Here is a 20,305-nt window from a genome sequence, read left to right on the forward strand (position 1 = left end):
GATCTGGATTCCACCCAAGACACATTTATGCAAAAATATGGAAATCTGTATCCAACACTCAACCACCACAAATCTGGAATTTGTCTTCAGATCACTCTGTAACATGTAGAAAGATGTCAAAATTTATTATTTGTAATGGTAGTGTCTTCGCTTGAGTTGATGTGTAGTGACAGCTCTGGATCTGTGCAATCTGTGGTAACATTTGCCTCTATGCAACCACATTCAACACTTTCTGCCAATCACACAGATTGCTAATTGTCTGATTATGTAATTTCTTGCCTGCAGTCCTGTCTGATTCTGGTGCCAGCAGGCATCAACAGGTATAGAGTTCCTTAATTGCCCTCTACTGCTCTGTTCTTGGAAAGTTGCCCTTTGACTCCACCTCCTGGCTCTCTGGATTAATAGGAGTGGTCTCCAGAACCCCAGATTTGATTTGATTGATTGATTAGGCAGGGAGGAGCAGTTAACCGTGATTTTTCAGGGATGAAATACAGAAGGCTGCTCTGCAGGGCCAAGGTATGTGGACGTGGTTATGGGTGAAAGCAGGTATGTGCTGCTTCCTACTTTTGCACTGAGCCCTATGAAAGATAGAGGTGGCCCTGTTTGTATGGGAACGCTTTTAAAAATAAAACAAAACTCCTAGTCCAAGGTTAAATATTGGGGAGGGGGGGAGGGACAGGACAGAGACCCCTTCTTTTGTGAAGTTTTCCATTAAAAGAACTATGTCTTGCCTCTCTGTTTTGCATGTTACTCTAGAACAGAGGCAGCCAAAATGCATGGCTGCTTGCCGTGGCAAAAAGTATTGAAAACAGAACTAGCCCTTAAACAGCCCAAGAGAGAAGCTTGAAGACCTGCGGCATTTGTGTAGGAATGAAAGAGGATGTGTGGAGGAATATGGTCAAAGATACAGGGAGTGGTGGTGGCGGTGGGGAGGGAGAAAGTAATGAGCCAGAAGGAAGGAAACCAGCAAGAAGTGATAGCAGAGGAGAAGAACAAGGACAGAAAAACGTTGGAGTGCAGGAACTTGGGAGTGAAGAATGAAGGAAAGGAGAGGTACCAAAGAAATGAGAGGGTGAAAGGCGGCTGGATACTTGGGGGAGCACACGTGTCCCTGGATGTAGCAGAATTTGGTGACCCAGACCTTGATGCTCTATTTCTTATGGAACCCACTTTGTTCAATTTCCAGAACGAACACTGCTTTGAGAGTGTCTGTGCCCTGCCCCAGTTCAGCAAGGCCAGTGTCTCCATGTAGAAACTTGATGGGTTTTTTGTTTTTGTTACGGTTTTTTGGAAGTTAATTGAGACAGCAGACTAACTATAAATGTGTAACTACACAACAGGCTGTGGGGGTGGGAGGATTGGAAGTTTGGTGTCCTGCCTTCTGTAATCCTATGCTATGTATATATTTAGTCACTCTCCCTGCCTGTGACTTGAGTTCTTGTGTGCTTCTATTCTTGTGCCAGGATAGCATTGCACGGAGTCACAAGTTAGTTGGTCTGTTTCACTCTAGCTTATGTTCCAGATCCATGTGGTGTTGTATTTGGTATCTTAAATAATGCCACACCTGCTGTTTCACCTATAACAAGCTTCTTCATTTGTGCCCTGTTCCCCTTCTGCACATTGTGCCTACGTCGAAAAGACTTCCATGCTGTAGAGGCAAAGAAAGAAATTCAGTATCAATCAGTGGTACAATGGCCATTGTAGCAGTGTGCATGGAAGTTATGAAACAAATTACAGTCCTTGCATAATAGCCAAATTTTGAACGTTAACTCACCTGTTTTACATTTATTTTAAAAATACCACAAGGATCCAACCTTCCCTTTATATTTAAAAGTCATAGAAGACTGAGGAATATTAAGCACTGTGTTTTGAAGCAGGTACACATCACACACTAAATCTTAAACCAGCTAAACAAAAAACACCCACTGCTCCTGGCTGGAGATCTTTTTACGTGCAGCATTTCAGCCTGAAGTATCTCTGAGGCTAATCTGAAGATAAGTCAGAATAGACATGTTAATGTGTGCACAAGACAAGTTCCAGCTTCTGGGTTTGAGCCTTCTGCCCTAAGTGCATGGAACTCCTAGTAAACTCAGTGGAGTTCCATGTGCAGAGGTTCTCAGTCCTTTATATCTAAAAGGCCAATAGGCCCAAATCTCTGTTACAATATAGGTCTGGTGGCCTAGTGTGGCCACAAATGCATCATAACTGGCATCCCCCATCTCCATCCCCAAATATAGGGAGAATCCCTATTTGCTGTAGAGCAGCTCTGTGCCACTCTTACGTCACAGCCCTGATGTAGGGATAATGGTCCGGGAAGAGTAAGCATGGCTGAAGCACCTCTGCCCTCTAGCTATTCCCAGCTGCCAGAACAGCCCCTTTGGGGCCATGGTAGCTTGAACACAGGTTACAACGGCACTGAGGCTGCTGTAATTTACATGAGGGATCACCCCTCTGCCTTGGATCCTGTGCTGATTGCGGTTTGGCAGGACCCAAGAAGGAGCCAGTGTGTTACCTACTGTCACATGATATTGGAGGAATGTAACTAGATGTAAGTTTTGAATAGCCAGTACATTTGAACTGCATGGGAATTAGAGGGTCGTCGTCTTAGATGTAGGTCCAACAGCTTGTTTCACACGAGCTTTAGAAAAAAGATGAGATTGTATTTTCTGTATTCTAGTATTTGTTTTCTGTAAAGTTATTGAAATTGTGAGACCATCAGACTTGCAAAAATGTAGAGACAAGGTGAGTGAGGTAATATATTTGATATCTTTTATCACCCATCTTGCCTCTCTAATATCCTGGGACCTTCAGCTTCAACAACACTGCAAAAACAGAGCATTTCCTTATTTGTATTCAGTTGTAACTCAGCAAACTGAGTCTGCTGGGTTTGTTATAATTTGCCAAGCGTACTTGAAATAATGTTGTTCAGCATGACTTCTCATAATCACTCTGTTTAATTTAAATATTGCACATTCCTGTTCACTTCTGTTTGTGATGTGTGTGTCAGTCATGTTGGAACGCTCTCATTTCTTCTAAAAATGTTTAAGTTGCCAGATTACGCAGATCCAGGACCGAACTGAAACAGAGAACTTCATGACACACTCGGTGTCTTTTCCACATTTCTTAATGGCTGGTAACTTACTCTAGTGTAATATAATGAACAAGCTTCTCTGAATACCAAGTACACTGTTGAAGAGGATCAGGGCTTTGTGGAATAACTCCTTTTTTCTATTAGCTGTAGTTCCTGTAGCATGTTATCAACCCTATCTTCACCTTTTATGGATTTTTCATTTATAAGCTTCTTTTGGCACAGGCGGCACAAAGGGGATGGCTGTAGCTGGATATCCTGGCTGTAGTATAGCTGGTGATAACCTATATGTAGGATAGCTGGCTGTAGTACAATCAGGTTTTAGAGTAGCAGCCGTGTTAGTCTGTATTCGCAAAAAGAAAAGGAGTACTTGTGACACCTTAGAGACTAACATTTATTTGAGCATAAGCTCATTATGCTCAAATAAATTTGTTAGTCTCTAAGGTGCCACAAGTACTCCTTTTCTTTTTGTAGTACAATCAGTGGAGATGGCTTCAGTACCAGCCACTCTTTCCTCCTACTCCAACATAGGGAGAATATTTGGGGAAGAAAGAACATGTCAGGGGCATGGTGGAGGAGATCTCTACTATATTGGCCCTCCGCTAGCATAAAGTGCTATGCACCAGTGTTGTAAGTTAGACCGGTCTCTTGGCTGCTCTGAGCTTGGAGCAGGCTTGGGGAAACCATAACTAGATTTCTGACACCTCCGCTCCATGCTTCCCCTATCATTAAGCAGCACTCAGACTCAGGGAAGAATTGAGCCCACAATTTACAGAAATACAAAGAGCTCATTAACACAAGGCATTAGACATCAATAATCAGTAAAGATGCAGATAAGAAAATTAAATTGATTGATTTGTATCTTTTCCTTTAGTGGATAGAGACCAAGTCAGAATCTCTGCCTCCATGGGTGATGGACAAGAAAACCCTGTGACTAGGAGGTGAAGAAATAGGGAATGCCAGCTCTCTGCCATAGCTCTTTCACTCGAGGCCACAGGAACCCTTTTTTTGTAGCACTGAAGGATTAGCATGGGAGAGGGACTGGAGCTGACATGCATAATGGGCACGTTCTAGCCCTTCGTAGTGTCTGCACAAAAGATAGTGACTCTTGCTACTCACTTCCACACATATCCCTTCGGTGCTTTGGAGCCCCCTGAAGGGATTCTGGGATCTGAGATTGGCAGGACCTGGTGGGATGGAGGACATCTGCTTTGTCTTACTAATAGTTACCTGGCTCCCTCCTCTTTTTTTTAAATTTAAACTAATGCCTATTGTGATTTGGTTTAGGTTCCACTATTAAAAACATTAATGAGATTCTAAACTACTTCCTTTTAAACAGGTTGATGCAATGAAGAAAGCACTAGAAAGTCTTAACCTCAATATTATAGAGATGACAGATGAAAATGCAACCTTAGATGGTGGAGATGTCTTATTTACAGGTACAGTATTAAAGTGATTTTTTTTTTCTGGACTGCATGGAAAATTTAACACTATCTGGTCTCTATTAATAAATATTATACTTTATACTAGTGTAAAGATTTTATTAGGTCATTTGCTTACCAAACGGCGGCACGGCACTTTAGTTTGAGAGATGTCTTTTGAATGCAAAATTTCCTGACTAATGCAGAATAATGGAAGTAGCAGTAGACAAAATACAAATCATGTGTATTTAAGCCTTAATCAATTCACCTAGCTTGTAAAGTATTACTTACTAATAAAGAAAAGGCTTTCAGCAGTCAAGTTATTTTCATCATTTCATATTTTTTGTTATTGGCAGCCATGTTTGCACAGACCTGTTTGCGGGAATCATAAAAGCTTGATTCAGACGTAATTGTGGTTGGCTCGTTGAGTAAACACTGGATAGTGCATTTGTAGTTTATGAGGAAAGTAGACTTGCTTGCCAGATGTCACATTGAAGAGAAATGGTGTTGCCACTCAAGTTATATGCATGAACAAATTCAAAGAGGAAGATACCGATGCTGATTTTTACATAGTTAAACCCATTATGTATCTTTTCACATTGGCTGGGTATACATTTTGCCTCTTGTCTGAGATAAATGAGGCTGTTTATTTTGATCACCATCACAATAGACAGGTTGCTTGCCTTAATCACAAAGGGAACAAGATTGTTTCAGACTAAGCAACCAAAAAAAAGGCATTTCTACTATGTTACAGATCCCAGTATCTGTTTCCCTAGCACCTTGAAGATAGCTGTGTCTTTATCACTGAGGTTTAAAATTCAAGAATGGGAGAAATCTCAGAAGAGGAACAGAAGGTCAATCGGTGACTTACTAATCCAGCACAGCTGTTCTCTCCATTTATCTTCTGACCACTGCAAAGTTTTAAAGGAAAGGGAGCTGTTTGTGTGTATAATTTACAGTGATTATCATTCTTCACCAGAAGAAGAATTTAATTAGACTCAACATCCAATTGCAAGATGCATTTTTTTTAAAAGCTACATTTCTAGTTAGTTTTGTTACTAGACTTTTTTTTAAGCCACAGTTAAGTCTCATATTGATAATTGTGAAGGACTTTATATTACATCTCCATCTCAAATTTGGCCTATTTATAAAATGTATATGTTCTGATTATTAGATATGGTTGGTGTCCGTGTATTTTTCAGCCATTCAAATAAAAAAAAAATCATTAGTTTTGTCTTTACTATTCTTTGCAATCTTTTCATTTCAGGCAGGGAATTTTTTGTGGGTCTGTCAAAACGGACAAATCAACGTGGTGCAGAAATTCTGGCTGACACATTTAAGGTTTGTACACTTGTTCTGCAATAAGACTTCTGCTTTCTGTGGCCAGAGAAACGGGTTAAACTACAGCCCACTGAACCAAATACATTAGCCAAAATGTTCAGAAATTGGTATCTAAAGTCTAGCTCCTAAAGTATCTCTATTTAGATTCCTAGGTAGTGGTCTGAATTACAAAAAGGCAGAGAAGCCAGCAGATCCATCAAAGTCACAGATCTTCAAAAGGGGACAAAGGAAATGTGGAGTCAAGTCAGTTCTGAGGGACTAAGACTGTAAGTAGGGTAATGCCAGGTCACTACTACTTGCTACTATCTTAGGCCTCCCATTACTCCTCTAGAGAAGCTCAACAATATGCATGAACGTATTTTCACTTGGGTTCCTGACAGGTTTTTATATAAGTAATATTTATACATTTAACAGATTTATTTTCAGGTGCACAAGTAGTGGAAAACTGCAGTAGTTCTGTATTTTTTTTCTTGATGCACAAGACAGCCCAGAGGGGCATGTCACAGTTGACTGTAGCCAGTTTACCTCAGAACCTGCAGATGAGTTAATTTACAGAGGAGCTAAAATGTGTCATTGAATTACTCAGTGCAGTTATGTAATTGGTACTGACTTAAAGTATTTACTGTGCACCTTCTTCATTTCTACATAGGATTATGCTGTCTCCACAGTCCCTGTTTATGACTCTTTGCATCTGAAGAGTTTTTGTAGCATGGCTGGACCAAACCTGATTGCCATTGGTTCGACTGAAGCTGCACAAAAAACCCTCAAGGTAAAATGCATAGGAAAATGACCCAAGATAGGTGACTAATTTTACTTTTATCTTAAGACAAGAACACCTGAGTTTAAAATAGATGTAGTGTCAGTACAAGAGGGAAATAAATACACCTCAGAGAATCCCGCATGAGCAAAATGCAGGGAACATTATTCATTAATTATGTAGGGAAAGTTTTATGCTAATCTAGTTTTAATTATCTAAAGTAGCTTTCAGAGTTTCTACTAGCTTGTTCTGGTGATAGGGGATGTATTTTGTTTGTTGCATAGGATGGGGAATAGGTGGAAATAAAGGTTGAGACTTAGGCAGGGAAAGAGTTATCTAGGTTCATTAACTTTGGATTCTTATCTCTTGATGCATAAAATTCAGTGAAAGGATTTGAGGAAGGAGTGAATATGGTCAGAGCAGTGGGATAAGATTTCTTTTTTTTTTTTTTTAAAGCAGAAACATGGGAGCAATTGGAGAGAAGACTGGGTAGATTTTAGAAATGTCAGAGGGAGAAATAAAAGGATTGAGAGCTTGGATGTGAGGAGAGAAGGCTAAGGAGGAATAGAAAATAACCCCAAGGATGTGAGTTGAAATAACAAGGAGGATGGTGAAGTTTCTCAGATGGAAGAGAGAAAGTTGAATAACTAGAACCATGCAGCCCTCTCCAGGAGGTGTGAGATGAAGAAAATAAGGAAGACAGGTTGAAGAGAAAGGGAAGATATAGGCTCTACTTTCAATAATTCCACATTGTGCTGACATGTAGCTTTAGGATATGGACAGAATACAGTAGGAGCAGGAAACAGGCAAATATACCAAACCGAATACCTGAGAGAAGGGACAGTGTTGGATTTCTGGCTTCTTTTCTCAAAGGGGACACTAGTAACTATTACCAACCTAAAAAAACCTTCTGCCTTGAAGTTTTTAACATGAACATTTATTGCTGATTCTGCCTTGCTATCCTAGAGTAAAGTGAAGTCCAAGATCTAGGATGAACCCACTGCCAGAAGGGTAAGGTGGCTAGTTTCACCTCCAGAAAGTGTCACAGTCTTCCACATGAACTCCTTATGCAATTATCATCCTGAGACTCCAGTTCTCACCCTAGGGAGGCTCTCCATCACAAGCTGGACATTAAAAAGTCTTTTGTCTTCAGTCTAGAATAGACTAAAGCACTAACAGCTCTCCCCTCCCCCTTTCTTTAATGTAACATTTATATGTACAATCAAGTCATGTCCAAAAGAATTGTATTTAAATGGGCATCTGACAGCGTTTCTCATTCTTACTCCTTATCAGGAATGACTTTTCAAGGTCACCAAAAGGTTCATTTGTTCAGTAACAGTAGCCAATGTGTTCCCAAATGTACAGCCTATTACTGTACTGGTTCTCTTGCAAATAATGAATCCAGGTTTGCTTGTCAGTACTAAAAAATCTACTTCCAGATTAAGAGTAATGTGGTGATTGTTACTAACCCATGCAATTACAAAATGTTGTAACTCAGCTCTGTCTCTCCTTTTGGGGAGGAACAGGAAGGTGAAAGAGATTCCCTTTGTTTAATTGTATTGGGAAAGAAATCTTAATCTTTCTTTGATTAATTATTATTGTTTTAGATATATAAGGTTTTTGTATATTACTATTTATTATAACCATAAAACTTATTTTGAAAATTAAAGAATATTTATGTTGTGACAGTGATAGTGCCAGAGGCTTCTGATCAGGATCAGGGCCCCTATTGTGCTGGCCAGAACATGGAGCAACTCCTGAAATAAACATAGCTCCGATCCAAAAGAGTTTACAGTCTAGGGCTCTGATCCATGCAAAGACTGCTTAGCTTCGATGGCACTCATGCATAAAGTTAAACAGGTGCATAAATCTCTGGTTCAGAGCTATGGACTGTAAGCTCTTTGGGGTAGGAACCATGTGTATTTCAGAGTTGTGCCATGTTCTAAGTCTTTGCAGGATCAGGGCCTGAGAGCTCCAGGTGCCCCTTAACCCCAGCAATATCAACATCTGCTCACCAAACAACCACACAGGTTCCCATTCAGACTCCCCCATCCCACACACGCACCCGCCTATGTACCTACCTTAGCCTGAGGTGCAAAATCTAGGAATCTCTGTGACCTCCCCACTGCTATCACTTCGAGCAGGGGGTGTGACTGCAAGCCTAAGTTCATGATTTTAGGCAAATTCTTCTTCTTTTGCATAAAATGTCACATGGAACAGGAAAAAACATGCAAAACTGGTATCAATGTGAAATAATGTATTTGGCCCTCAGGCTGAATGACTGGAGAGAAGCCTATTAGGACATGTTCTGTTTAACTTAAAAAATGATATCTTATAGCTGTGTGCAGTGACTGCTAATAACAGTCCACACCTACCTGCAGCTCCACGCCCCCTTTCGCTTTCTGTGAAACCAAATGAAAATGGCTTCAGTTGCCGTGCATTGACACTCCTGATTCTGTATCCCAGACAGTCTAGCTTACATGAAGTACTATGTAAATTCCCCAGTGTGAGTTGATCTGTATGCCCTTCCCAAATAATCAGACTCAAACTCCAAAGGCATCACAAGCAGCAGCCTGATAAATCGTGCAGATGCTCAGCCATGGTAAAATACTTCTTTGGACCATTTATAAACACTAACAAAATTCAAGCAGGGTACTGGTTTCTGACAGTTTCAATTTGAACTCAAGCCAAGACTAATTTGAGTACTCTTCAGTTTGATTAAAGCCATTTGCACAGCTCTGCTAATCATATTGCAGTGTGTCAATTTAGCTATTGAAGCCAAAATATATTTGTGGATAAGATGATAAATAAATTGAGGTTGTAAAGTGCCAGCCGTGTAAATATTACCAGCAGTTCAGATACAGCAAAATGCAGAGTATTCCTAATAAGAGAGGATGATGCATTGTCAAGCTTTTTCGAGGGTACTAGCAAGGTAACCAAACATTTAAAAAAAAAAAAAAACACACTGAAAAATACCTTTTTAAATTGTTGACCATGTTGGTTTGCATGGTTTTTTTGGTATTCGAGATTTAGAAGTATATACATCTCTGTATGAGGATCAGTGTTAATGAGACATATGCACATGTAACTCCACTCCGTTAACCAAGGTTAGAATATACTCCTAACCGATTGGGACATAAAGAAGTTCGTACAAGTATTGCTGATAAGAAAACTGTGTTTCGTAGGACAAAATGTTACTTGTGTGCAGCTTAAAAAATCATTGCCACAAACTTAAGTTGAACTGAAAACATTTGAACTAAGGGAAAAGTTTTCAAACCTAGGTCCTGAAGTTAGGCAACTCGGTCCTGTTAGAGACACCTGAATTAAGGATACTATCCTGAAAGGTGCTGAATCCTTCTGAGCTTTCATGGGCCTACTTCCCAGCATTACTTCAATGGGAGCTGTAGCTCCTATTGACTTTGGTAGGAGTCATGAGCACTCAGCACATCTGAAAACCAGGCTGCCTTTGAAGCTAGTCCTGAAGGGTGCTGTGGGTGGACCCAAAGTTAATTGGAATAAATGAAGACTTTCCATTTACTTCAGTGGGCTTTGGATCAGGCCCTCAAAGGTAATTTTCCATGCAAGTGCCATGGGAAGCTGAGGGTGCTCAGCACCTCACAGAAGCAGTGAGCACATTTTAGGATCAGGCCCTTGGTTAGCTGCTTCAGTGTGGATTTATTTCACCAAATTTATTTTAAAACAAAACAAAACCAAAAAAAAGTATACCCTGAGTACCTATTCCATAAATAAGAATACCCAATAGAATCGTATAAAGAACTGCCCATATCTAAGTAAATACCCATCAAACTCTTTCAAAAAGCCTATGATTTTTATTTTATTTTATTTTTTGCAGAATGTCTGAAAGTTTATCACCAAGCTCTGCACCAAGGGGTGGGGGAGTCTCTCTAAAAATTTTGGCCTAAAGTACTGAATGAATTGGTTCTAGTGCTTGCAACTAACAAATTGGGTATTATTTATTCAAGTCATTTATTGTTCATAAATAATAAATTTAGTAATTTTGAAACAGGAATATCTGAGTTCATTCTCACCTTTCCAGGATGCTATGTAGTTACATACAAAAAAACGGTTAAAAGAAAGTTAAGTTTACAAAATCAGGCACCGAAGGGTTCTGTCCCCTTGTGATCATAACAGTATTGCCCTCATCACATAGGTGTTCTGTGGTATACCCAGAAGTAGAATGCAAGTCTCCTGGGTTCCAGCCCTGTGCTTTAAAACACAACATCCTCATCTTACAACCCTCTGTCTCCTTCGCTGTCCAGCCTGTGCACTGGATGAGACAGTGTTCCTGTAGAACAAGTAGTAGTTGGTGATAGCATATCATCATCCTTGCGCAGAAGAAAGCCAAATTAAGATTCTAGAGGAACCTTACTTCTGGAATTTCTAACTTGCGAGTTGCCTGACTTTCCAACTTGCACATTCCCTTTATATAGGTTTGGTAATGGTCCTACTGTATTTTTTGGCCACCTCCACAAGCCAATAGCGATGTTCTTGTCCACAGGGATTTAGTCTGCCCTATGTATAGACTCTGTAGCATCAGGCCAAAGTCTACATAGAGTTAGTAAAAGCTATCATTCTCAAGTCGTTTATGTCAAGCTCCTGGTACTGCGTCATGCCACCAGTTGGTGAACTGGGTCCTGATACAAAATAGACACTCCACATGGGCAAGGTTTGTTATCATAAGGCTGTTAAAGCAAACACTGATGTCAAGCCACTTGACACACTTCTCCTCCTGGAGCAATGTCCAATGCCCTGTGCTGGCAGTCTGGGGTTCTACTCACTGTATTAAGTTTTCCCACTCCATCCATTCTCTTATGAAATCAACTACCAGTGTAAAGAGCTGTCATATTGCCTCCATGATGAGATCTTGCTAGGGTTCATGCTAGAAATGGGAGTGATGCAAACTGGACCTGGGGAATTTGTGAAACTTGCACAAAACTATCCAAAAGCTGAAAAACTTTCTAAATGGTTCCATAGGTATGGGCAGCTCTTTTGGAATTTTACCTAAGTCGTTCTCAGCAATTGTGCTGAGCACTATAGAAAACAAGTGTTTCAGGAGTCCAGAACGCACTGGTACAACCTTGATTGTGTAGTTTGTGGACATGACAAAATGTCTGTCTTGAACAGGATTGTCATGTGGAGATGCTAAACTGTAGCAAAGATGAGACTGCCAACGATTTAATGCAGTTGAGCCTGTAACTGTTTGTTTCTTCCCTAAAGGGACTCAGAATGAATGTGGAACAACTGACCTTTGTGCTTCAGAACTAATTCTTGGTAGCCAGGAATATAACCTAGAATCTGAATGTATTAGAATATGTAGTAGTGGAATTGTAAGAACTCTGGAAGAACTCTTCCTTCCTAAATACAAGATCCTCATAACATCTTTGGCTTGTCTAATTCTCGACTCTGCCATTCTGTAACTTCACTGGTACGTGGGAATGGGATTGATCATTCATCATCTGAACTCCTGCTCAAGAATGCTATTACAAATGCAGCTCAGTGCACAGTTCTGATACTGGTCAGGAGAGGCTTGTTAAAACCTCACATAAGGAAGGAAGTAGAGAGAAAAGTCTGTTCCAAGCAACTGGGTGCTTGGTCTTTATTCGAAGCCACGATTTCAGAGTAGTGCTTTCATAGACTTTGGAGTAAATTGTTATAACATTGACAAAATTGCCCTAGTTCTTATGATTTACTGTCTTTCATTTATATTAGGTGCACATCTCCTGTGTAGCTGCTAGGGCTTCTGCAACATGCCATTATTGAAAAGCAGAATACTGTTATCAACCACCATAGCAGAGTTGCACTCAATTGTGTAAATACTAAGAAATTCCTAGCTATGAGTTGTGTAAGTGCCTGCAGAACAGGGCCCCCAAGTGGCAACTTAATACTTCTGTATTCTGCTAGAACAGCCAATACCTCCTGGAAAATATTAAGAACAATTTATTTAGATAAAAATCTTCTAATACTGTCTTTCTAGTCTCTTATTTTTAGTAATAAAGATGTTTGTGTAAAAAAACCAGCGCGTCTTATTCCTTGAGCATTAATCACTTATGCCTCCTCTTATTCCCCACATGAAGTCATAATTCTCTATTTACGATATTGCAGTGGGTTGCTGTGGAAATGATTACAAATATTAACAGCCCAAAGAGGATGACTTCAGGTAGGGAATAAGCAGCAAGTGCAGATGAATGCTGACTTTTGTGTAAATGTAGCAATGAAGAATGAGCTTAGTGAAACAGAGAGAACAACAGACAAACTGCTTCTGAATATAACTGGAAAAAAATAGTTCCATGAGACATCTGCTGTTCTAAACCTTGCAGATAGAATTTTGTGAATTCAGCCTGATTTTTCTTAAAGACTTTCCTTTAGCTTATAGTTATTGACTCTGGGCCTGATCTTACAAGGTACTGTGCATCTTCAACTTCGCTTGTTGTCCCACTGCTTTGGGAAGTATGGGCACTCAGCATCTCATGGGGTTGGGCTCTCATTGTGTACCAGAATGCACACTACTTTAAAAAAAAAAAAATCACCAGTAGTTGAGACAGTACAATATTTAGAACCTCTTTAAAATTGAGAGACATGTCTTTGAAATATCTGTTGTATTAAACTTTGTGTATGTGACTGAATTTACTTAGTTGTATTTGTCTATAGATTTTTAAGGAATTATAAAGTACCAGTTGCTGTAGAATCTAGTAGTCAGGAGGACATACACTTCGATACACTAATTAACCTGCAGAATGACTGGAAACAGCAAGACTTTTTTTATTTTTTAAAGGCCTGGACAAGGTCAGTATGGGACCCCTTTAAATATGCACTTGTGACCAACAGGGAGCAGGGAGCCTGTCAGCCTGTAAGAGTAAAGACAGAGGCTATAATGATTGAGAGAGCTGTCAGCTTGCTTTCCGTAAATAGGAAATTTTGTTTTGTTGTTTTTCTGCTCCTTTGCTTTCCTTTTTTTTCGGGGCATCAGCTTCCCTTCTCTCCATGAGTTCCTGTTCCAAAAGACAGGATGTTCATCGTCTAGATTCCTTTATTAAAAACAACAGCAAATCTAAATCATTTCCTTTTCCCTTCCTCAAGAGGTACTTGCCTTCTGCATCAGCCCCTGTATAATGCTGATGGCGTCACATCAGTGTGACCTCAGTACAAGGTTGTTTAAAGGAGGTAATGCAGCACAGGTGTGCTTTGAAGCTGTGCTAATGAGCATCAGATGTTACCAATTAAATTTGTGAGGATGTAAAGGCTTTCCTGAGTTAGGAAAAGTTTAGTAATGGAATGAACAGGAGGGCAAACTTCTTTATAAACGAGGCAATGTGGAATACGTGACTGAAGGGATGCAGTAGGAATTAAAAACAGAAGCCTAGCTCTTAAGAACACTAAGTGTAGGAGATGATGGTTTGGTATTTGGCAATCTCACTATTGTCCTGTCTACACTAGATGCTTGGCATATTACTCACTGTTTTGGTTCCACTAATTTGTAATACACCACGTTCATCAAAAAATTATTCTTTTGTGAGATCCAAACTACAATAGGCACTGCCCACATGGGATCTTATCTGAGTCTTTGAAGGATTTTAGTATTTTTATTCCAAATCTCCAAGAGGTGTCTCAACATCTAATAAGAATTTCTACTCCAATTTATGCCATATGAGGCTACCACATCTTCTTCCTGTTGAGACAGCCTGACCGTTATGTCTGAATCCTGGGATTCTCGAAACATCATGAAATCCAGACAAGGTCTCTGGCTTTTCCTGGTCCCGCTCCTCATCTTTTTACCTGTCTGCTACATGGCACCACTGTTCTCCACCTTACTCTTCACCACTGCATTTCAAAGAACCTCTATGCTATTCATTAGGATTTTGATCAGTGTGGAAGGGCAAGTACCAAGGATTTGGTGCAGCTTATCATGGAAAAGACCCACTTTCCTCCCTGCACCAGGCCTACTCTCATTGTCCCAAGCCCCCTTGTACTGAACCTTCATTCCCATGATTTTTCACAGCACTATTTGTTACTCCAAGTGAAGTCTATCTCTACTATTTGGTTGGAAACTGGAGTCAAAATGGGTGTTGGAGCTAGCATGCCATTCCTGTCCGTACTAGCTCTGTACTGGTGGAAATTGGTACAGTGGAGGACAACACAGCAGATAGCTTTGTTTGAAGCAGGTCTAATCCAACCAATCAATTGCTGTGCACAGCTGGGAGAACGGGTAACTTTGTTTCTTCCCTTCTCATTTATTGCTATCCTAGGAAATCTTGCATGATTTCCTTTAAAACTTTCTATCAGTTTTTAGAAACAGAGTGAATCCAGAGAGAGAACTAATGAACATGCTAAAATGCCAATTTATTCCTTTAAATATGAGAAACTGTGATTCAAAGGCTCATGGTTTAGGGGTATAAGTAATACTACTTCTGTAAAGCAGTCATCCACAATGAAACAGTCTTACGAGGATGTCCTCTACTGGGATATGGCTTAGTGCTTTCTAGGCATCGGGTTTTTTTAATTATCTAGGCTTCTTGGAGACACATGTTTAAATCTTTGCTCGTTATCTGGAGGTACATTAATGGAGTACTATGAAATCTGACGCTGAGGTGAAGGGAGGTGGTGGCCTTTCAGACCAAACCTTAAAAATCAAGGTCTTCCAGTCTGTCTGGATATTGGTGCTTTTCATAAAACTGTTTCATAGACTGTTTCCAGGATGATGATGGCCACAATTTACCTCTTCCCTTTTCTTCCCCCTGCCCGCCCCCCTATTATAATGCACTGGCCAAGAGTCTCTTTCCCCCTTCTCATGGTTTAACCATGTGAGAGGTTTATAGGTCTGCTGCTGCCTCCAAGTCAATGTAACTGGTTCTTCACTTTAAGCAGGGTCATAGGTCCTCAGACAAGCCAGCCTGGACATTGTTGCCTATTGCTGAGCTTGCTGCATCTCTGGCTGTTGGTTACCATCCACCCCAAGAATGACTTAATTTTCATCATCTGAGACAGAGTTCATCGTGACACGTATAGTTAAAGTTGCCCAATATTTTTCCATTATGATCTTCTCTTTTCGGTTGCCAGACTTTAATGGTTTGGATGGAAATGTTCCATGCTTGCTCTCTGCCTCAGTTTGAATTCCTTTTGCAACTTTCAGTGAAAATAGTGTAGATATTCCCAAGGTGTTAGGTATTTTTGACATCTCATCTTAAATATTGTCCTACAGAATCTTTGAAGAGTTCTGTTATCTCCATGCTTTAGATCAGAAACTTGAAATTTGGTAAGAGAATGATTCTGGGGACAGAGAAGTGCCATCTGCTTTCCATGAAAATCCATCCAAATTTGGTCAAGGTATAAGACTCTGAAAATCACCATTTCCAGATGCTCCGTAGAGCATGAGAGGCCTACTGTTAAAGTTTCTGTCCATTCTGTCTGCACTGAGCATGCTTTCGGACACACGGAGTCACAAAGAGAACTCCAGACAATATGCAGATAAAGCAGCAACTTCAAAATACCCTTTGACCTAGGCCAAGGGAAGTTAGGGTGGGACCAAGGAGGAGATAAGGAGGTCTAGACTTGGCTCTTCCCCAACCAGTTTCTGTTGTTTATTATTGTGGAGGCACCATATTATTGAGTACAAGGCCTCAGGCCCTATGTTAGAAGGAAGGCGAGTATCCTTTCCCCCAGAGATGTTAAACAAAGTCACTTTTGGCAGAGCTGGGAATAGAACCCAGGTTTCCAATATGATAAATCCATTAGCCATTTTCCTACACTGCATTTTATAACAAATGTTCCAAATCTGTTTGCATGGCTGTGCAGTATGTACCCCTAGACCACACTCCGTTCATGGGTAGGAAAAAAAGAACCCAGAGATCCTGATTCCTAACATCCTGCTACTGTATAGCAAACATCAGTTCTAGCAGTCAGTCTACATAGAGGATAGCAGCTAGCAGCTGCCGCCAGTTACTCCTTTAGCACATGTGATAGGCCTGTTTTGTGGATCCCTGCTGATGACTCCTGTGGAGATCAGTATCATTCCACATGATGGAACTTGCATTTCTCATTCTTCTTTTAAAAACAAAAACTAAAATTACATACAAAAAAGACCCTACATTTAAAGAATAGTGATGCTGCAAAGTCAAGCACTGAAAAGTTAGGAAATGCCAGAATTAATGTTACACTGGTAACCTTAATTCAACCCGTTCTCCATATGCATTATGATGCAATATTTAATTATATTATCACATATTTATTCAACAGGGTTCCTTCCTCATTTAATGCATGGGATGGACAGGGTTGCAGGAAGAAAGAGGCTGGTCACTTGTGTTTAAGGTGCTGAACTGGGACCCAGAAGAGCCAGTTCTATTTCTCCTTTGCCACAGACTTTTGTATGTGATATGAATGTGTATGCGTATATTCTACGCATGTGTTCTGTGTAAGTGGGAGTCCAAGGGGTCTGATTTAGAGTTGGATGAATAACCTTAATTCTGTCATTTCCTAACTTGTGGCTTTGTGCGCTCGCTCACACGCTCTCCCTCTCGCGCTCGCTCTCTGTGAAAATAAGAACGTCTGTCTAAATTTATTCTTCAGGTTTTTGGGCTTCTGTAAAAAAAACAAAAAAAAACAAAACTGAAATGTGTTCAGGCTTTTGACTAACGCATCCGCTTGAGAAAGTTTTGACCAGCTCTCCTACCTTTTTAGTACACGTATGCACTGTACACTGTGTGTGTCGGTGGGGTCCTTGGGATGTTAAGGCACTTTAGGTGTGACGTTCCTGCTGACTATTGTGACACTCCTAATGAGCTCTACACGAGCGGACCCCTGAAGTCACTGAGGCTCTGCACAAGGGCCTGTCTGAATGAACTGGGGTCTATTATCATATGAGAGCTAACACAACACTATGTTTTAAAGGATGCCAGACATGTTTAAAGTATCTCTTAAACTCGTCAACATTTTTCCTTCACATGTATTGCTGTTTCACATTTAGGGTTATTTAGCTTACCCATTACCTCAGTTTGGCTGAGGACATGCTGTAAAACACTACAGAAAAGGCATTTTAGGCCATGTGAATGATTTCAATATAAGGAAAGCATGACTAAGGGCTGAGAGAATGTGCAGTGAATATTACCCTCTATAGGCTGGAGAGAATTCCCAGAAAAACTAGGCATGCAGGAAATGCCTGGCTGCTAGTATAACTGGTCATGCAAGTGCTCCTGGGCAGAAAGCCAGACCCCTACAAACTCACTTCATGACTGCTACAATCTTGGTACATAAGGCAATTTTAAAAAGATCTTTCCAGTTGGGTGTCTGATACACAAATTAGATGAAATGACCTGTCTCTTTTTTTTTCCAAAAGATATCAATGTATTTTTTTCTGCATTAGAAGGCCATTAGACTTCTTGTTTTATATGGGGATGGTTTAGAGCAAAGCTGGGCAAACTACGGCCAGTGGGCCACATCCGGCCTGCGGGACTGTCCTGCCCGGCCCCTGAGCTCCCAGCCGGGGAGTCTAGCCCCCGGCCCCTTCCCTGCTTTCCCTCCTTTCCTGTAGGTACGCCACTGCAAGGGCAGTGCGGCTTGTGCCCACCCACCTCCCAGGCTTTCCAATAAGCTTGTCCTGCCGCTCTGAGTGGCCTGGTAGGGGGGCGGGGGGATGGGAGTTGGATAAGGGGCAGGAGGTCCCAGGGGTGTTTGGATGGGGCAGAGGTTTGAGGGGTGGGGGCGGTCAGGAGACAGGGAGCAGGGGAGGGGTTGGATGGGGTGGGGTCCTGGGAGGGGGGGACGGAGCGGGGGGGTTGGACGGGGGCGGGGTCCCAGGAGGGAGGTACAGGGAGCAGGGGGCGTTAAATAGGGGGTGGGGTCCTGGGGCAGCATTTAGGGACAGGGGACCCCTGGAGGGGGCAGTCAGGGGATAAGGAGTCGGGGGGTAGGGGTTCGATGGGTCAGAGCTGGGTGTGGATAGGGATCGAGGCACTCGGGACAGGGAGCAGGGGTGGTCGAATAGGGGGTGGGGTCCTGGGGCAGCATTTAGGGGCAGGGGACCCTGTGAGGGGGCACTCAAGGGACAGGGAGCGGGGCGGTCGAATAGGGGGTGGGGTCCTGGGGCAGCATTTAGGGGCAGGGGACCCCGTGAGGGGGCGTCAGGGGACAAGGATCAGTGTGGGTGGGTTGGATGGGTCGGGGGTTCTGAGGGGGGCGATCAGGGTGGTGGGAAGTGGGAGGAGCTGAATAGGGGGTGGGAGCCAGGCTGTTTGGGGAGGCACAGCCTTCCCTACCCGGCCCTCCGTTTCGCAATCCCAATGTGGCCCTCAGGTCAAAAAGTTTGCCCACCCCTGGTTTAGAGTGTACAGAAGAAGTCTTTTTACTGCTTATGCGTCTTCCATGAAATGAGATTTAATTTTTTTTTTTCAGCCTGCAGATCTAGATGTAGCAGGAATTGCATGGCGGGGAAGGTAGCGGGGAGTAGTGGCACTTTCCCAAGCTCCACCCAAGCTCCACTTAGCTGAGGCTCCAAAATCAGATACTGCTGGTGGTAGAATTGTGCATGTGTTCAAAACGTGATTATGGATCCTTTGCTGGCTTCTCTGGCTCCTCCTTTGGGTCACCCTCAGTAGGGTCTGAATAACCATAGGCAGGGGCAGATTAAGCCAGCAGTGGATCTCAACCTTTCCAGACTACTGTACCCCTTCCAGGAGTCTTTGTCCTGCATACCCCAAGTTTCACCTCTAACTAAAAACTAGTTGCTTACAAAATCAGATCTAAAAATACAAAATGTCACAGCACAAAGTTACTGGAAAATGCTGACTTTCTGATTTTTACCATACAATTATAATGATAAAATTAATCAATTGGAAGATAAAGATTATACTTACAATTTATTGTATAGTATATAGAGCAGTATACACAAGTCATTGTCTGCATGATACTTTAGTTTGTATTGACTTCGCTAGTGCTTTACTTAAAAAAATAAGAATGGCCCTACTGGGTCAGACCAAAGGTCCATCCAGCCCAGTATCCTGTCTTCTGACAGTGGCCAATGCCAGGTGCCCCAGAGGGAATGAACAGAACAGGTAGTCATCACGTGATCCATTCCCTGTCACCCATTCCCAACTTCTGGCAAACAGAGGCTAGGGACATCATCCCTGCCCATCGTAGCTAGTAGCCACTGATGGACTTATCCTCCATGAATTTATCTAGTTCTTTTTTAAGCAGCTGCTTGTGCCTGGAAGGAAGCTGCCTGGCCCCACACCCACCACCACAGCAGACTGGCCCCTAATGGCTCTGGAAGTGCCACCCTGTGGCCACTCTTGGGGCTCTGCCTCTGCTCCTGCCACTGCTGAGAGTAAAGGTGACCTCTGCCACCTCTCTGGGGGTCTCCCATCTTCAGGTGACCAGTAGAGGGAGGGGAAATCCCCAGCTGCTGCCACCACTGCATTTGAGTGGCTGGTGGATGAGAGGATTCTTCCAGTGCCCCTGTAGAAAAGAAGGGGGGGTGTGGGCTCTTGGGTGGGGCTGGGGATGAGGATTTTGGGGTGTAGGAGGGTGCTCTGGGCTGGGACTGAGGGGTCCAGAGGGCAGGAAGGGGATCGGGCAGGGGCGAGGAAAGGGGTGCAGGTTCCAGCTGGGGGTGCAGGCTCTGGGGTGGGGCCAGGGATGAGAGGTTTGGGGTGCAGGAGGGTGCTCCAGGCTGGAGAGCGGGAGAGGGAT

The 20,305-nt window shown here is 42.1% G+C and overlaps 1 protein-coding gene across 2 annotated transcripts in view; it reads left to right on the forward strand.

Moving 5' to 3' along the window:
• Positions 1-20,305, forward strand: part of DDAH1 (dimethylarginine dimethylaminohydrolase 1) — a 97,186-nt gene that overhangs the window by 68,098 nt on the left and 8,783 nt on the right. For both annotated transcript variants that reach the window (XM_038414418.2, XM_043520099.1), the window contains 3 exons: positions 4,428-4,527; positions 5,777-5,850; positions 6,500-6,619. In XM_038414418.2, coding sequence (XP_038270346.1) covers positions 4,428-4,527; positions 5,777-5,850; positions 6,500-6,619 — 294 coding nt within the window. The remainder of the gene's footprint in view (positions 1-4,427; positions 4,528-5,776; positions 5,851-6,499; positions 6,620-20,305) is intronic.

The sequence above is a fragment of the Dermochelys coriacea genome, chromosome 8, assembly GCF_009764565.3.
Source record: "Dermochelys coriacea isolate rDerCor1 chromosome 8, rDerCor1.pri.v4, whole genome shotgun sequence".
Taxonomy (NCBI): Eukaryota; Metazoa; Chordata; order Testudines; family Dermochelyidae; genus Dermochelys; species Dermochelys coriacea.